Below are 20,628 nucleotides of genomic sequence, written 5' to 3'. Positions count from 1 at the left end.
TTTAAAAAAATCATTCGCATCCGTACTTATATTTTAATCTGTATGATGGACTCAGTTGTATCTCAACTCGTGAATCGACTTAAAAAAACACAACACGAATCATGCGATGTTTAACACGGAGTTTAAACATTTTCTTCTTTAAATCCAACTTCACTTTTGTAAAAATAATAATAACTAATAAATACATAATTAATACATCAAACAACAGATATAAATAGCAATTTTTATTTTAATATAAGATGCTTCCAATAATAATAGTTGCACCCCGCCGCGGACCTTCAGAGACTTAGATCTCTGCAGTACTGTTTATAAAATCAACAATACTATATAGATAGACAATAAGTGCGCCGGGTACGCACGACGAGACAATAATGGAATTATTTTATCTCTGTTGGTGGTGATGGTGATGGTGGTGGTGGTGCTGATGGTGATTGTGTTGGCGTTCCGTTTTGGTCGCGACGACGACCGTCTCGTCGTGTTCCAGTGACTCGGGCCCCGTCGAAGTAGACGTCTGCTGTGTCGACGGAGGCGGTGGTGGCAAACCGCAACCGAAGTTTTGCAGTCCACCGCCGGTTCCGGATGGGGACGAGCTCGCAGTGGAAGCAGCCGTCGCTGCCGCCGCAGCCGCCGCCGGGAAGTAACAGTGAGGAGCGAACAGCGACGCGTAGTGCTGCACCGGTTGGAAGTATCCGTGTCGGTGCGCGATCTTCAGCTTGGACGCCAGCTGCTTCTTCCACTTGGTTCGCCTGTTCTGGAACCACGTCTTTATCTGCACTTCGGTCAGGTTCAGCGCCTTGGACAGCTCCATGCGCTTGCTCACGCTCAAGTACTTGTCCGTCTATACATAATAAGTATATTGACTATAGTAAATAGTTATTATTATTGTTCGCCCCCCTTAATATTTAGTATACTTTTCTTCGCTATATGGTTAAAACTTAAAATTTTTAAAACGATTGTTGAATAATCATTTTTTGTTTAAATATTTTATGTTTTTTAACAAATGTTTTGAAAATAAACAACATAAATATTTACGTATTTTGACTTATTTATTACATACAAATCTATGCTCTGATTATAATATTATAATATATTATAAAAACTACAAAGTATGTGACTCACATTAATAACGTGTGGATAACGAGACGATTTTTTTATTTTTACATTTTTTTCCCATCTTAAACCGTGACTAATCCTCCTCCTCCCTTACTTAACTTTAAACTTTATAGTCTACACAATTGATAAAATAGAAATAAAAATGTTTAATCATATTCTTAATTTTAAACATTTGGAAACACCAAATTGTTTGTGCAATATTTCCCACACACATACCTACAAGTTGTGTCAACGAGTCTTATAAGTCACCACTGATATTATCATGGTGGTTAAAAGATTTAAACTTTATTTATTTTTTTGTTTTACAGCTCTCGTGGTGTATTTTATTTGTTAAATTATTAAATATATGACAACCTTTAGATTTAAAACATGGTGTATATTGTATAGTAATTTTGAACATTGACCCGCAGAGAACAGAAAAATATGAGTAAATAAAAACGCTTCGCATATGTATAACAAATTGCCTATCTTACTCCTGAAATTCGAGCAATAATTAATAATTTGTATTACGAACGGATAACGGTTTTATAAAAGATACAACACTAAAACTCCTTTGAATAACTTTAAATTAAAATAAGAGGTATGTTTAATTAACATAGTTTTTAAACAAGACATTAAGATCATCAATTATTTCAACATGCAACTTATAATGTGACTATTAATTAGGATTTAACAAATTCTAAATGCTGTAAAATTTAAACAAGATAGATTAATATAATAATTTATGATTCTCTATTGAGAGATTTTTTATTCAAGATGTATGACTTGTTCATTTTTTATCGACAGACTACATTTAGAAAAAGTTTAATCAATTATTTATTTTGTTTAATGTTCGTGTCAAATAATTTAAATATTTTTTTTTGTTGATGATTTACTATTAAAAAATGAAATAGATGTGTTTAGCATATTAATATATTATACACATTATTATACATATAATAAACTCAGTTAATCATTGATGGCGCTTAAAATTGGTCATTTCGAAATTATAACTTAACACCGATGACTGTTTTGGGTTTAATTGCATCAATGGCTCTAAGATTGAGTACAAGATTATAATTCTAAAATGATTAGATATATATCGTGATAAAAACAAAATTACTCACTTTAAATTCTGCTTCCAATCTTTCTAGCTGTTTTGCACTATACGCTTGCCTGGGTTTTCGATCCAAACCGGGTTTTCTGGATCTCCGTCCCACTGTTTTTGGTGCTGTTAAATATAAATATATTGTTATTTACGTATAACATTCTTACGTGTTATTATAAGAGGACGCTACTCCCAAACGTGTTGTATACTTGTCTTACACACATGTGCTTATAACTACATAGCGAAAATCTACATATACGTAGTATGTACATACCTACCGGATTCCTACTATAGTTTTTTTTTTTTTATAGTTAAAAGTTAATATTAGAGAAAACATACAAATTATTATCGTATTGCCGAAGAAAAATTTTTCATATACTTTCAGTTGAATCTCATGGAGATAAAAATAAATTGCTTTATCATAATATCACATACATTCACCGTTATAATTTGATAAATTCGACTGATTCAATAATAATAAAAGAAAAAAGTTATACTAAAATGATGAATTATAGGTACATAATTGAATATTTTTATAAATATTGTAAGTACACAGGTAAGTGATATACATTTTCGTTTAAAAACGTCGTAAATTTATATTGTACCATTCATGTGCGTTGTAGGTTTTCACTGTTTTATTTTTTATTTTTTTTTTAAATTGTATTCCTGGACATATATGCGAACCGGAATAGATGAATTGTGCCTCGGGATATTTTAAAAAACATGCAAAGTGATAGATTTATTAGTTTGAGAAGTCAGGGAACAAAAAGTAAAAAAAATATGGAATTTGAAATATAAATTGTAGATAAAAAAAAAATGAAAGAATTGCAAAAAAAATTTACTTGTTTGAGCTTTGTACGGGAATTTTAAATATTCATACATTTTTTTACCAGTTATTTAGCTATTAAATTATTTATAGTTATTAATTTATAATAAAATAGCTATTTACTAATTTTTAATAATACATTTTTTAATCATAAACATTAAAAAATATACCTGGACGTAATTTATGTATGAATAAAAAAATATTTAGACCTCAATTTACATATGTACAAAATATGGTCAGGCAGCAATTTACATATGTATAAAATATAACCAGGCCGCAATTTACATAAAAATTAAAAATGGGATGCAATTTATAGCGACCCGTGCGAATTGTATAGGGTTTTATTAGTTCTTTTATTACATCCGGTGGATTCGTTAAACAATAATTAGGGTCATGGCCCACTGGCACGAAATATGATTATTGGACGTTTAGGACTACCTACACTGACTACAGCTACAAAGCCGGCTCTAAATTAATATGAATTGGTTATTAGGTATTTAATATTATAACAAAAAGTCAGTGACAAGAAACACATTATAATATATAATGCTATGTAAGGGAACTCCGCTGCCTGATCATTGAGCCTCGACTCTTTTAAAAAATCATCCATCAACATAAACGAATATAATGATAGTTACCTACCAATATAATATTTTATATCATGAAACTCACGACAACTATGGAATTACCTATTTCTCTGAGACTCCAATTTTATTATTCAACCAGCGTTCTTTTTAATCCCCTTAGTTATCGTGAGATAATTTCTTGGTAACTCAGGTACTTTTGTTTGATACCCATATACCTTTGCAGCCAACCGGTAAATTTAAAGGGCATGGACCAAATGCGTTCCTTATTATATCTTAGGTCAGTGATAAATGGCGCTTGTATTCAAATTTGCCTATTTTCAGATATAAAAATATTGTTGTTCGATCTAATTCCATCAACATCGACATAAACAATCTACACACTAAAATACTTGAAAATTAAAAACGTATTTATTGATTAATTGATTACTGGTTAAAATTACTGGTTATAATATATTATATAAAAGTATCAGGAATTATATGAAATGTTATTATTATTACGCACGTTTGATTATGCAAGTAAAGTAACTGGTTAGTTATTAAATGTGAAGAAAATATTATTTATTTATTTATATTATTATATTATGTATTAATACTTTTAAAAAAATCGGTTCGTGTATTAATTTATTATATATAATTATAACTTACTAATAAGTTTTCCTTGATGGGTATTGTTAAATGTTTTGAGCGCAATTGGTCTATAAAAAAAGTAATTTTAAGCGCAATTGGTAAACTACTTTTTTCTCGCTATTGATTTCATCTCAGATTATACACCTATAGGCTATATAGCGTGTCAGCGTATATGTATAAGACACAAAGTATATGTGCTGGATCGACCTTAGTTTTTTTCGGGCCCCTAAAAAAAATGATTTCACCATACCTTTTATTTTTTAATAGATACATTTGACCAAAACGTCCAATAATGTAGTTTTAATACATTTATTGTGATATTTTATAATTATTCGTTAAGTACTATTTCATATATAAGTATATAACCTATCAGCTTAATATGTTAAGCATAAGTATAATTATTAATCATCATAGTAGTTATTTACATTGTATAGCTTATAAAGGAAATTTTGTTAGTAAATAATATAATATATATTGTACTATATTTGGTAATTATAAATATTATAATTTTATATTAACAATAATGGCAAACATATTAATTATTACCAATGTGGCAATGTTTATTTCTTTTTAACATAATATTATTAAAATGTAAAAGAAAAGCAAAATAGAAATTATCACGTTCTATCACTGAACTATAAAATATTAATTTAAAGACTTTTTTGAATTAAAAATATAGATCAGGTATTTCTAGTCGATTTTGAAATATACTTCTATTTTTAACTAATAATAATGCAAGCTCGCTAACATAGGTATTTCATCTTATCGGATACAACAAAATTCATTTATAAACACTATCATCTATATGACTTAAAAGATCTCGTACAGACACTTTGAGTTGTTTGATTTTAAAATTGGTAAAACATTATTTTAAATTGATCAACAATAGTTGTTTTGCATCGATCGTTGCACATTTTATTTTAAAACCAAATACTAAATTAATAATTATTTGCTCTTAAACATTTTTAAAATTTCAAACTTTTTTCAGATTTATTTTTTGAATAAAAAAAATGACACGATAGATACAAATCGAAAAAGAGAATTGTTGTGTTCTAAACTGTTTTAAAAATTAAAATTAAACTACTGTCTACTAGTAAAAGTTAAAATTTTAAATTAAATGGGTATAATGTTGCTATTATTATAGTTTTATTTATTACTTTTATAAAAATTTTATTTCATAATATGTACTATGTACAGTACTTATCGACTTATACACTCATAATATATTTTAGCTTTAATTCTAGAAATTTCTTATTCTATGTGATATATTTTTTAATATTACTGTATATAACGTTATTTTTATTGTTTTTCATGAATCATTATTTGGGGTAAAGAGTCATAAAATATGTACAGGCTTAGACACATTTCCCTGTTGGCTTAGCCTAGAGCTGAGCTGACCGCCTGACCCTGTATAATATTTAGTCGTACCTTCCTTCAAAATATTGGAGTGTTACCTATAGTTTATTATCCATAATTTTGATTCATTTTTAATATGTTATTGACATCTATAGTCAATAACATATTTAACATACAATTAAATGTAAAAATAATCATTACATCGAATTATTTATAATATTCATCTATATTTTATGTAGTATATTCAGCTATACGTATATAACAATTATTGGAAATTATATCACGACTTCAAAAAAAAATTTCTTTTAATCAATTAATTTAAAAATTGATAGGTCAGCCTCAGCCAATTGGCTAATATGGTGTACCATATTTTGTAATTAGCATTTTAAAATTCAAAAAATTATTATCTATGTATACCCGGCATAGCGGGTTATGCGTGAGGACGAATCTAGTGAGAAAAAAGTGTGATGACCACTCTCCACCAGAGCTCACAGTACACACATACATATTTTCACGTTTTTTAAAGAATTATTTAATCTAATAATTTAATAATTTAGGTAATTAAATACATTTAAAGAATGTGCATTGTCCGTTAGCTAACTATAATTGAGAGAATTTTTCTACTCTAAAACTGGTAAAAATTCAACTTCGTTCCAGTTTGTAAGGAAATTGATCCAATGATACATCAATAATCTATTCATAAAGAATTCAATATTGTAAATAATGTGACTATTAAACATTAAACGGAGTAAAGGTCTTAAAATTTAATAAATTACTTAGACCCCGAACATTTTTAATACATTTCAGAAATATTTAAGATTGTGGTGATAGTTTTTTCTTTGATTAAAAAAACAAAAACTATAAATGGATATTTATTATATTATATCATCTCTAAATGATCAATGATCATTTTAAAATAAGCGACAGTGATGGATTTGATAAACTTAAATTCGTTGGACGTTCGAAGACTAGGGAAGAACTCTGAACTACTCAGGATAGGCATGTAACCAGGATTTTATTGTTTGTTTGTTTTTTTTTGTTTTTGAAGAAGGAGGAGGGGTTTAAATAATTTTAAATACAATTTTTATTTTTATTTTTTACATGATTGTTAATTGATACATAAAAACTTTTATTTTTAATTTTTAAAAATAAAAAACTCCCGGGATAAGTGTTTAGTTCAGGATAAAGAAAAAAATGGAAGGTAACAACGGTGACGGTGAAGACTCTTGAATGATTATTATGAAGTTATAAAAGAAGATGTATTTGTAACTTATATAGTTTTTAAAAATGTACATAATAATTATTTGTGTTAAAATGAATACGCGTGCTATTTGAATATCTATTTCATAATATATATATATAGGTTGTATAGATACGTCACAGTTTCGTAGCGATATGAAAATGTTTTCGTCGACTATTTAAATTACCTAATTACATTAATTCGAATTGGGTATCGCTGACAATATGGACATTAGCATATAATATTATAGGTGAGTGTAGTTGTAGCGTTACGTTTTATAGCAGATATGGTTTCTAGGTACCTAACTCTAGCTATAATCTGAAGGGAAAACGATTTTTAACACATAGTATATCATTATTGTTATTATTTACAACCCTCGTCGCGTGGTGTTCACCAAGGATGTGCGGGTCAACTCATAGTCGACCCGGGGCCGTATTAATTATATGCGAAAAAATGATAAATAATAAAATAATAAAAATTAAACAACATAGAATGCAAATTACTATCGAGTCATGCATCGAATGCAAATTTTCATTTGACTTTGGGTCAATGTCGATGACTCGTGTAACACTATAGCTGCGTGCTTACACTGTACGTTGTTTTTACATTTTATCATAAAAATCTATATATGTATTCAATAATATATACATATATAGGTTTACGTATACATCTACATACGATAATCCGATACTATTATATTATTATTGCCGGTATTGTAAGTTGTCAAACGTGCATTGCAGTACTTCAAAGAATTTAAAGAATCTTTAATATTAATCATCCATTCTCGAGTGTTCAAATAAATAAATAATAAAAAAATATTTTATATTTCACTATACAAATTGAATACATTTATACCGGTGTATATGTATATATTACACACACACTCGTTTATCGTGCGATATGTCACTTCTATATTTTTGTGACGTCAAAAGTTTCACAGAGAGCTCTGAATAAATTTAAATTAATATCAGCTGTTCGCAGAAAAAAAATCACTCATGCCAGTTTATTTTGCAACATTTCGTCTCAATTTATTTTCATTTTTATTTTATTGATCTTACAAAAGACATAAAGACATCAAAAGCAAGGCTATTACTTATTATTATTCCTAGATTACAGTTATACACTTGTACGTGTTATATTAATTCTAAATGTTTTATAATATACTACGCATACCTAATATTATTAATACTATGTGTGTCTTTTATCAAATTAATATTTTTTAAGAATTCGACGTACTATATAGATTTTTTATTTCATTGAAATTATATTTAGTAGAACTCAAAATCAATGGAACGATGCAATATAATATTATTATTTATTATAATTAACGATAGATGATACACTGGGGTTAGGACAATTAGGGCTGCAGGGACAATACGTAAAAAGCTTACTGCCTTTCAAAATATTGCAAGAGTGATTGTAAAAATAGCCAACTCCCAAAAGTTTACGCCCCCTTTGCCTGTCTTATCATATGATACAATACTGTGTTAGTGTGTTTTGATCAAATGGAGAGTGGCTACGATTTGTAACTAGACAGCATGTTTATGTAGATAAACTTGCGTGAATTGAATTTTCAAAAAAAAAAAATAAAAAAATGTTCAGCTTTCGTAGTTTTATACAGATACTTACCCTGAAGACCGAATAGATGGGACGGTGGTGTCTTGTTAGCCACCGCTGCGGCAGCCGCAGCTGCAAACCACCCGCCGTATAGCAGCGACGAGTAAGGAAAGTTGTGACCGTTAAGTTCCGCAATGCTATCTGTGTGCAATTAAAATGCATTAATATATTTTTTTCCATTAACATTGTTTTTTTTCAAAGTTCAACAGTTCAATAACGACAAAACCTAATGTTTTACTAATTAGTAATTATACACCGAATTTACTGTTGCTTATATTAATATATTATCAGCTAGATATAACGTATAAAGTCATTGCAAAAATATAACATTGATCAAAATAAAGATATACCTACTACAGACTGTTGGTATCTAAGTATATATTGTGGAATTGTATACAATTTAATAAACGGTTGCAACCAACGCGATACCACATATTTAATTTTTATTTATTCAATTTTGTATGATTTTAAATCACAATGTTACTTTACTGAAAGATATATATAAACAAGTTTTATATTATTGTAACATATTGTTTTGTGCAATAGACGAGTCAACTATTTTGAAAATAATACTTTTGGAAAAACATATTTTATTTTACATCTAACACGTTGTTAAGCTTATTGTATTTGATATTCTGACTAGAATGGTTTATTTCCTTCTGGTAAGCCTTAATTTAATATTTGAACATTGTATTTTTCATATAGGTAGCAATATTAATTATCAAAAGTTTATAAATTTAATTTAGTTTTTAATTTTATAAACTTCATACATGCAAAAAAAAAAAACATCGCATTTAAATTATATTATAGCGTTTCTTATTCTGTGATTATTTCATATCAATAATAATTTAAAAAACAGAAAAAATTTAAAAAATACTTTATACATTAAAATACCGCAATTAACAAAACATATTAATCTATTTTCTAATTACTATCTTGATTTCATTATATAATATAATATATATATATTTGACGCTGGTTTTCATGACAACTAGTACTTTAGATTTTTAAATTATAATTTATAATAATCAGAGTAAACCCATGTAACGGAAAAGATTCATAAACAATCATGTGAAATCGTGTATGTTAATATAAGTTATTAAAATCTTCACATTCTACAAACAATTTCTACTCCAAAAAAGTCGACGTATTAAAACTATTTAAAATCACATACTTTATCGGTACAATATAGTATAGTAAAATATTATACACTTATTATAGGTTAAATCACACTATTTTTAAATTACAGTCTATAGACCGGGTATATTATGAACATCAATAACGTTAACCAAGTTAACCAAAAATTTTGATAGAAGTATTAAATTTTGTTTTACAGTATAATATTGTTACTGCACAAAATGAAAAACTACTTATTTTTAAAAATTAAATACATTTGTTATTGTAACATATAAAAAAACGTATTACAATGAGTAATAATTGACGATAATTTATAAAATATTTATTATTAAAATAAATAATATATTTCAAATTTAAAAATATATACATTTTTGAGTAATTATCTAAGTGAGAGATTTATGGATATAAGTAAAAAAACTGTGCGTATTTTAGATTCAATAATATCACTTACCTACATGAGAAATAAATAACTAAAATTAATTTCAATTATTATGTAATAAATTTACTAAAACACTAACCAATTACTAAACGATGAATAATAAAAAATAAAATAAATTTATTACAGAACTACAACATACCGGTTATCAATAATTTTTGTTGCCTAAAAATAATTTAGATAAATTAAATAGATGGCAATTTACAACGATTGGTAAATTAAGATAATTAATTTATGTAAGGATATTTTTACTTTTGATTATTGAAAAAATAATAAAAACAATACGTAAGTGCTAAAAACAGGAACATTTCAGGCATTAATAGTGATTAATATGGAAAGTAAGAGAAAACTTCAACATTAAAAGTAATACGTTAACGGCTAGTAATATGCTATTACTATAAATAACTCATTTTGAAGTAAATTTTACAAAACATCATCATCGTTATGTAACCTATAAATATTGTTTTATAATAATTATCAATGATGTTATTATTATGATAAATGTCGTAAAGATTTATGCAGCTTATATTTTGTTGACTGTTGACTATATACAAGTAGATAGCAATACATAAACTAATGAGGTTAAGATAGAAAATTCACTTAGTGGTTAGTCCTTAGTGACCTATATTACAGCGGTTCCCAAGTGTGCGTCACGGCGTCACGCTAATCGTTATGTGGTCCAAAAATAAATTACCTACGATAAAATAACGATTAAGTATTGATTATACTGATAAAATATTTTCTTTATGATTATAATAAAATATAAATGTAATAATTAAATAATAGTTTTTTTGATTATCTTTAAAATGTTCTATTCTTTATTTTATCTAAAAAAAAAATGGTCATTGGTTTTATCAGGGGCGTCATGATAAATATTCAGTTTCAAAAGGGCGCCGTAAGACAAAAAGTTCAAGAACCGCTGCTATATTATCTATAAATACTTATTTTTTTACACCATTTCCCATCACACCACAACTATAAGGCTAGATGGGAAAATATGACTTTTTTGAAAAAACTAAAATTAAAAATAATATAACTTTTTAAAAAGTTTAATTATTTAATTTTTTTACGCTCTTTAGAAATAAAATTATTATAAATTATTACATTGGAAGTCTAACATTTTTTTAACAAAATATTTAAAAAAAACAGCACAAAAAATGGTTTACACATTGAATGTCTCGTCATACCCCAGTATCCTCTAAATAATTATCATACCACCGACTTAGCATCGCGAAAACACCATCGCAGCAGTTACACTTACCCACGCCGCGCAACGTCAAGTCGTTTCGGTGGCGTTTGCCGGTGTCCGATGTCTCTGGACAGGAGTCGATGGCCGTCGCGGCGGCACCGTCGCCACCGTTGAACCGGCCCAGAATACGGTCAATGGAGAACTTGTGATGTGCTAAGGCGCCACGTGGTTCGGCGACATCACTGCCACTGCCTGAGGACTCTGAGTGCCGAGACGGTGACTTAACGATCGCTGGGTCATCGTAACCCGTCAACGCGGTTGCTGCGTCGTACGCCACTTGGTCGTAAGCGCCACGCGAGAGTTCGCCTTCCGACTCTGAGGACGTATCCATTTCTCAAAGGTAGTGAAGTTTACTTGCTAAATAAATACGGTCACTGATAAAATTTGTTTAGCGTATAATGAGCATATGTCTTATAGTTCAAGTATACACTTGTACGTTATATAGTTAGGTGTCCATCATTAATTGCGTCCAAAAATAATTTTGGTTTTATTTATTATATTACACAATAACAGTACATGATTTTATATTATAATTACATATATATTAATAAATATAATGTGTCATAAATATATGTTAACGACGGTTAATAAAAATAGATACAATTTTTGAATTGATTAATTATTTCATAATTTAAATTGTTTAAATTGTTAGTTAATAATAGTCAATTATGACGATTCTAATTTATGTATTTATAATCTATGTATACTAATCTATCAGTCCATAATAAATCTTTACTTATTATTTTTATACTTAATATGGAAAAAATTTTTCAACATGCATAACTTTTAACTGGTATTGTGCTTAACCATTTTTAATGTTGTATGCATATAATACTAAAAATATCTAATTTTTCACTTTATTTTAATTAGCCTAACCATTCGAGTATACAAATTTATTGGATTTACCAATGCCAAATGATAAACAAAGCATATTTTTAAGAGTTTTAATTTCAGCCTCGAGTTCATTAATTGATGTATCAAATTATCTAAATAAAAAATAAATGACCAATAATTTAATTCTAATATCGACAAATTTCCTACAGCACTAATCAACTCTTAATTACCTCGTTTAGACACGATTATGGCTCTTAAAATTTAAACATATAAATTTATGAAACCTTGTCTTAATAACTGTGTCCTTAATAACTTTGTAACTTTAATATGCATACCTGTCATCTATATACTTTTGTATTCATCCCAGGTTTTTAAGAAAGTGCAAAAAAACAAAAGTACTTATGTGAATCGACAAATGTGCATTTTACATGCCATCCACAAGTGGTACACATAAGAAACTAGATTTTACAAGTAGAAATTTATAAAAATATTCCAACATATAAATTTAAATTTGTTTATGAATAACATATAATACAAATAAACAAATTTATATTTAAATTCTAAACTATGTTTATATATGTCATTGGTTAAGATTTAGCACTGCGTAATCCATATAGATAAACACACCAATTTATACGACTAAAATTAAGAACCATGCTGAAATAACTGATTATGAAAATTAATTTGAATATGAATGTTACATCTAATATTCTTACGATAAATATTTGAATTTCATTTTTATTTTTATAAATTAATGTTTTGAATACATTTATATTAAGTATTAACTATTGATGTCTGATGATACATAATGTTTAAATAAAAGTGTATTATAAAATTCAAATAAAATTAAAAATTAAAATATATATATATATATTAATTTATTGTGTGAACTTACTCGTAGTGAAATAATATGTTCCGCGGATCAATAATGAGAAACAACTTTAAATGTTGTTCAATATATATTTCGTTTTATTCATCTACTTTATTGGTATATATTATAGCATTTTTGACAGTTTAAAGTTACATCAAAATTGTGTAATAACGATAATAAATGTACTTATATCTTTTTCGACTAATAAAAAATGAAGAAAATTTACTGACGCGGACCGGGGCCAACGAAGAGGTACGAGCGGAATGAAACGTGAAAATGCGTGTTACGAGTGAATCCTGTTAAACTGAACGGTTTTAAAGTTTATCCCTCGTTTATCCGTTTTGGCCATTTTCCCACTTACCCTTTGAACGTTTCCTCACGACTGCCGCATCCCTGCCCCACCCACGCCAACCGGGTCCACCCTCCGCTGATGCCGCCCGCTCACACAGGTTCTTTTATACGCCTTGTAAAAGTTCTCAACGTCTTTCAGACACGATGTGGTCTCCTGGGCAACGGTTTTAGACCGTTTTCGACAAATGGCCGTTTCCATTAAGGCCCAATAATCAGTTATACACGACCAAAAAGCTCTTCGTCTCTTTTGTTGTTCCGCTTCTCCTCCTCCTCAGCCATCCATTCCACCCTATTATACAATCCATTTACCCCCAAACATATACACAAATCTGAGTTGAAGGGAAACGTTTAATACGGAAAATGTTCTCAAAACGCCTATTTTCCGGAGATAGTGTTCACACAATAACAATCAACGACCTGCGCATGCTTACATAAAATATTATACAGAGTGATCGAGATCATACCTTTATTTAAAGTATTTAATTCTACTTATTTAAGGTTTGAGATTATGGTTTTATTGTCAAGATATATTAGTTATAGGTAAATGATTACAATAATATTATAAAGTTAAATAATTTAGAAATTCCTCAATTAACAACCAATATAACTTAACGCTCGATATAATGGAATGATAATATGTAGGAGGTACTTATCTATAGAATAATTAATATGTTTTACGATGCTGTATTTTTTTTTAAATTAGTGTGTTAAAAAAAACTTCATCATAATGAAAATATCACGTTAATACATTTTTTTTTAAATAGGCTAGAAAAATAATAATAAATTAAATACTTATAACCATGTATTCATCATATATATATAACCAGTGTATAATTATAGTCCACGAGTAAAAACTATAATTTAAAATGTTTTTTTTTCAAATAAAAACTGCCTTTTATACGGTAAAATATTAAGTGAATAATGTTTAGTAAATTTTGAAGTTTGAACAAGTTATATCTTAGTTATTAAAATGTTTATACTAAAGATAATAGTCCGTTTATTCCTTAAAACATTGCATATTATTATATATATATATATATATATATATACAGTAAAATCCTGTTACAAAAATCTCCAGGGGACCGAATTTTTTTTCGTTGTAACGAAAATTCGAATAAGCTCTTTATAAGCCCTGATTTTTGGCAGATTTCTATGACTTTCGTTATAACGGGATTTTTTGTTGTAACTGGAATTTACTGTATATATATATATATAATAATATGCAATGTTTTAAGGAATAAACGGACTATTATCTTTAGTATAAACATTTTAATAACTAAAATATAACTTGTTCAAACTTCAAAATTTACTAAACATTATTCACTTAATATTTTATCGTATAAAAGGCAGTTTTTATTTGAAAAAAAAAACAGAGGTTTATATCGTTAAAGGGCACTCCTTAAGTACAAAATATCTCTGTGATTTAAAAATATAGTCTTTGAGTATATTGAAAATTTCAAAAAATCAGAATTTGAATAAATCCTAGAAAAAAAATTACGACAAATGTGCTTGGTGAATCGCACTGTATATATAACATTTTACATTATTATTTATTAGTATATATTTACGTATAAACCGAAGCGCGTGGGTGGTAAGCCGCAGTGCCGCGTTGGTTATATTATATTACTTTATATACAAAGATATAGGTGTATATTATACATATACATATTATAACGTTCGGCGGATTTGGTTTAAAGGGCTCGGCGTCGGCGCGAGTAATGATGTTTCGCCGGAAAGGTGTGTGTACCATCACCTTCCCTGCGGGGCCGTTGTTGGCACTTAACAGGCATTTTAAAGAATCCGCCGTGGGTGAGGTGTACGGGTGGTTGGAGGTGAATGGACGAGCGTCTTCGTGCGCGTTTTATTATATAGGGACGGTGAACAGGTAAAAACAGGTGTTTACGACACGTTTGTTTTCCACGGGACGGTCGAGCGGCCTTTTGTCCACCGCGTCTGTTAGCCGCTCCGTCCCCCTTCCTCTTCCGCTTATACTACAACGCCAATGCCGCAAAGGGCGTGCCGAGAATAACCGCCGCGCTCCGCCCCCGCGACTGCGTGCGCGCGCGGCCGCACTTGGACCCGCGATTCCACGCGGAGGGTAGTTTGATTTGGCGATCCCCGACGGAACGAGTCACGAGAGTGTGTGAGGTTGTAAATTTTCCCCTTCGGAAGTTGCATGTCAGACCGCCGGCACGTTGCAGCTATACAATATTATATTATATTCTTGCCTATACACACGCGTTGAATTTACAATAAGTGTAATGATAATAATATACTCTACTGTAGATGTAGCTAGTGTATATAAAATAAACGAATTGAGAAAAAAAATGTTTAGTATAAAAATTAATCAATTAATATATATCCTTGTTTAATGATAATAATTATGGTTCAGATTTAAATGCCTTAAAAACTATCAAAAAAGATCTAAAAAATAACCAAGAACGCCTTACAAAATTTAAGTTCATCTCAATATAATGCCTTTGAAAAACGACCTACATTTTTTATCCACACGCAAACGAGAGAAAAACGATGGTTTAATTTTCTGAATTTTTAACACATCTTTATTTCAACTAAACTATAATATAACAATAACACAATAACATAATACCAAATTTTGTTACGTACAATATTTAATTAAATTTAACGCATGCAGTTTGCATGATTACTTTAATTTATATACAGTTTCTCAAACATTTTAAATATACAATTAATTTTATTTATTTATTAAGTATCATTAATAATATATTATTAAAAACCAATTATGCCTACTCTCAAATGATTGATGTAATTGTGCCACCAGAAGTATCAGTTTTACCTGTAACCTGTCTGCTGTATCCCCGCAACCCTTCCCAGTGATAAATGTTCAGCAACACTAATATAATAAACATTTGTATAATAAGTGCGAGTGAAAAACACGTTAATATTTATCAGCCCATTATTTTTTATTGTCAACATAATAATATGAACAATACGTATTATATGTGTCAAAAAACGGCTGGTTTATCGTATATACTTATACATAGTTTATTATTTTGTGTAATTTGTAAGTTGTTTTATGTTTTGTGGAACCCCCTCGGGCGTAGCGGGGAGCTCCTTTTATATATATATTTTATTATTATCTTTAAATATTTTTTTTCAACATTACTAATACCTAAATAAATAAAAAAAAAATCTGCTAAAACTTGAGCTGTCTGTGATTTAAATAATCCGTACACCAATAAGTACGTAATGTCTAAAGATATTTTTAAAAGACTGTTTATTTAAATATAAAATCTTATAATTAATAATAGTAGTAGAAACATAGAACTTAGGCTCTAGAGTCTAGACTCTAGACCTATTTTTGTAAGTGTTACATTATTAGAATATTATAGGACATTTAACGTAATATTATTTTCTATATAAATATTTGTAACTTTTACCCCAAAAATACATTTTTATTAAGATTAAAATGCATTTGTATTTTTATACCTATATAATATAAAAAAAATGACTGAAATCTTAAGCTTATAATATATATTAATATATTAGACATGTTTAATTTATAATATTTTAAATAATTATACAATACAAATCCTGGGAAGTAATTCTGCTGTATATAGGTTGTATAGTATTAGTATAGGTAATTGAATAGGTTACAATGATAGATGTACTCAATTTAAATACAATGATGAAAGATTCTGAACTAAGTATATGTATTTTTAATGATTTTTAACTGTGATAAAAACAACTTATGAGAAACCTTGTATTAAATTTGAAATTTCCAAGCTTTTATACTTACAAATAAATTCTCATTTACTACCCGTAACACAAATTTTATAATATTATAGAAATTGAAAAAACAAACTAAAATTTACGGTAAGTAACCCAATATCAAATTGAAATATGTTACAGTATATTACTTTAAGGAGATTATTTCATAGTCATACTAAATAATCTCATATTACACTAAAAGTAATGGGAAAATGAAATATCTAGAAACATTAACAGCTTTAGAAGAATTTTGTTTATTAAAAGTAAAACAGAGAAAATAATAATAGATATGTATAATACCTATAAGTCTAAAATGTATATAATAAAACAAACTTTTTAATGTTAAAAAAAATTTAAAAGCATTATTAAAAAAAAAATTTTGTTATGACTGTATTAAATTGAATGCGAAAGGTATTTTTTTTATTTTTTAGAGCATTTAAATCCATTCCCTACTTATTATATTTATTTCTGAATTTTTTTTTTTTTTTTAATTACATTGCATTATACTGACCAAAGTACTTTGATATATGTAATAACAATTTGAGCCTTTATATTTTTAAAACAAAAATGTGGGCCTTGTATTTACCATCATCTAATTCCTATTAATTATCAATGATTTAAAGTACTATTTATTATTTAGTATCAACAATAATTAAAAATGATATTGTAATTATTTATTGAAGTATTGTTTAAAGTACTTATTAGTAGACATACCTATCGGCTATCACTGACGAATGACGATTGTAAGTGTGCAATGTGCTTGTGCATATTAGAGTCAAGAGCGCATCACACTCGTGTTTTGCACGTTTCCGCAATCTATTTTACTAGATAGAACAAATTTTTGTTTGATAATTTCAATTGTATGTAACAATCTTAAATAATAGTGAGTCGACGTGTTATCAAACTTAAATGTAAGAATATTATTTGTATTTTCATTTTTTAAATGGATACCTATTTTTACAACATTTTAATTTTTAACAAATTACGTTCTCGTATACGAGTATCTATGTAAAATATTATAATTTAAAAATCCTTATAATATACTTAAAAATTAAAGTACAACACATATAATATGTAAAACATATAAATTAATAATTATATAAATGTTCTTATCTTTAAGTTTGATAATAAATCAATTGACTTTATTATTAAAGATTACTACACAAAATTGAACATACTTACTGAAAATAAATTTGCCATATTTCCAATTGTAAGGCAGAAACAACATTATATGGACGTAGAATAAATTGCAAGCAATTGTATCGTTTTATTTTTCACTTTGAAGTTTGAAGCATTAACTCCTTATCTATAAATTAAAATATAATCTGTTTTTTAATCGTATTATCTGTAATACATAAATTTCTAAAATAATTATGTACACGGATTATACAAACATAATATTGGTATGGATCGAATGATTAAGGATTGACGAATATAATTATTTACATAATTTAAGTATTCAAAATTTAGACTATAGGCTATTGAGTACTGGTACTTAACATCCTACTCGTGATATTTAAATTGAACGTAGGACCCTTATTTTCTATTTATATAGGTACATTTAAATAGGCGATAGCGTTACAATTATAATTTTGTCTGCTCGAGTCGCAAGTGGGGAATACTCGCTGAACCGTTTCTAATGCGTATAACGTAGAGCTGCAGGTATTTTGTATAATATAATAATAAATAATATTAATATATTATTAGTCAACGCGTGGACCGCAGGTGATGCACAACGTGTTTATTCACACCGGTGCTGTGGTCGCGGGTGCGATTAATCACGACACGTAATAATAGCCGTTGTAGTAATAATAATAACAGCAAAGGGAGCAGCGAGTGGGCACTTTAAAAAGGGCGCACTTCCCCACCCGTAAAAGGTGTACCTACGGTTGCGTGTTTGCTAATTCATTAGTATTATATACGCTCGTAAAACGCTTCACGTAGATGATAGAATATATACGATCAACCTATTGTAAACACACACAAACGCGCGCGCGCGGCGCACATATTTTAAAACTATAAGGGTCCGTCGTATAAGTAATAGTTGTAATATCCCTCTCACAAAACATGATGATTGTAAAAAAATATATATATAATGTTGTAAGCTTGGCGGCTGTAGTGAAAATAAGTACCTTATGTATATATACATATAATAATGGACTGCACTGTAGAATGCGCTGCGTCTATGTCTATACAGATGTGCATAAGTGCTTGCTGATCAGTGGTGTATTTACCGCAGACGTAGGGGTGACCGAGATATAGAGTATACTATATATTGCTCATATTATATCGCCCACCAGCGAGTGTTTTTTAAATTTTTTTTTTTTTTAATTATTATAACTTTTAATAAGTATAAATACGTTAGGTATTTAACCGTGTGAAATAATTTGTGGTTAATACAATGATTATTTAATTTTTTTCTTTAATGCATTTATAATTATCGTGTTAATTTTTATAAAACTAAATTAAATTAAGTTTCATACCTACATTTTTTAGTGGAAAATTACTACTTTGTTTGTTCGATGTATAAAAATTCTATAGAGAGTTGCTATCGTCCAAAAGTAAAAATCTTAAAGAATTTAAAAATAAAAACAAAAAAAGCAGAGAGATTTTTTTTTGTCACCGCCGTTATACATTTTTAAATACGATTTTATAATCCATGGTTATCGATGGTGAAAAATTTAAAAAATAATAATACATATTTTGGATATATTTTTACAGCTAAAGTAACAAGTTATACTTACACAAATACATTACACGAGGTTCACTGTTTGATTGCTTATTAGTTAATAATTATAGAGGAAACAATTTCATAGGTCGATGTGTCAAGTATAACTTGCAAGGAAGATTTGTTTATAGTCACAATTTTCTAAAATAAAATTTTAAATAATTCACTGGCACTGGGATAATAGGCGCGGTTTCGCGGAGATACCGGGAGTAAATATTTTACTAAAAATCGTTTCGGCGATACCTAATAAATGTTCACTAAAATGTTTACCCCTATCACTAACCAACTTGTTCAATGGTTCAGTGTTTTGGTACCCCTGATAATAATGATAATATATTTTTAACACAAATCCATAGATTAATAGAATTCTATACATATTATCTATGTACAAATCTTTTTTCAGATCATTTTGGCGATGAAATAACTTCATATCAGTAAACTGTTAGTTGTCCGTGCGCTTTCATTACTTTTATGAAAATTCACTTAATTTTCGGACCGTAACTGTTACTATTAATTGTTTAATTATTCAATATATTAATAAATATTAATATTTTAATTAAATTTATTGCATACTGTTACTCACGCGTAGAGTGATTTTTCAATCAACAACACGACTAATTATTTTCAGAACGCAGTATGTTTTCTAATTGGAACAACAAAGTGACTGTTTATCGATAAATCTATTTTTGATTAGTTTATTATAATTTATAAAGTATTATGAATTTGGGGAAAATACTCGTATATCTCATCTTAAAAATTATTTAAGGTAAATTCTCACATGCAAGCAATGATGGGTTATTTTTAACTTTTATTAATATT

The 20,628-nt window shown here is 28.1% G+C and overlaps 1 protein-coding gene across 1 annotated transcript; it reads right to left on the bottom strand.

The window, feature by feature from the left end:
• Positions 1-211: 211 nt before the first annotated feature.
• LOC113553427 (homeobox protein rough-like) lies at positions 212-13,141 on the bottom strand. Its single transcript, XM_026956754.1, has 5 exons — positions 13,005-13,141; positions 11,288-11,632; positions 8,466-8,594; positions 2,220-2,323; positions 212-838 (listed from the first exon to the last, which is right to left on the bottom strand). Exons 2-5 carry the CDS (start codon positions 11,604-11,606, stop codon positions 383-385), a joined length of 1,008 nt encoding a protein of 335 aa, XP_026812555.1. The 5' UTR covers positions 11,607-11,632; positions 13,005-13,141; the 3' UTR covers positions 212-382.
• Positions 13,142-20,628: the final 7,487 nt, after the last annotated feature.

This window comes from Rhopalosiphum maidis, chromosome 2, assembly GCF_003676215.2.
Source record: "Rhopalosiphum maidis isolate BTI-1 chromosome 2, ASM367621v3, whole genome shotgun sequence".
Taxonomy (NCBI): Eukaryota; Metazoa; Arthropoda; class Insecta; order Hemiptera; family Aphididae; genus Rhopalosiphum; species Rhopalosiphum maidis.
The sequence above is the reverse complement of the archived record's forward strand: the minus strand, read 5'-3'. Positions and strand labels throughout refer to the sequence as shown.

What these genes read in the sequence shown, in the direction of transcription:
- LOC113553427 (XM_026956754.1), bottom strand. Translation starts at nt 11,606, where the DNA reads ATGGATACGTCCTCAGAGTCGGAAGGCGAACTCTCGCGTGGCGCTTAC. An exon ending in CTTGACGTTGCGCGGCGTGG is followed by an intron (nt 8,595 to 11,287) that starts GTAAGTGTAACT and finishes AATTGCACACAG; the next exon opens with ATAGCATTGCGGAACTTAAC. An exon ending in CCATCTATTCGGTCTTCAGG is followed by an intron (nt 2,324 to 8,465) that starts GTAAGTATCTGT and finishes TATATTTAACAG; the next exon opens with CACCAAAAACAGTGGGACGG.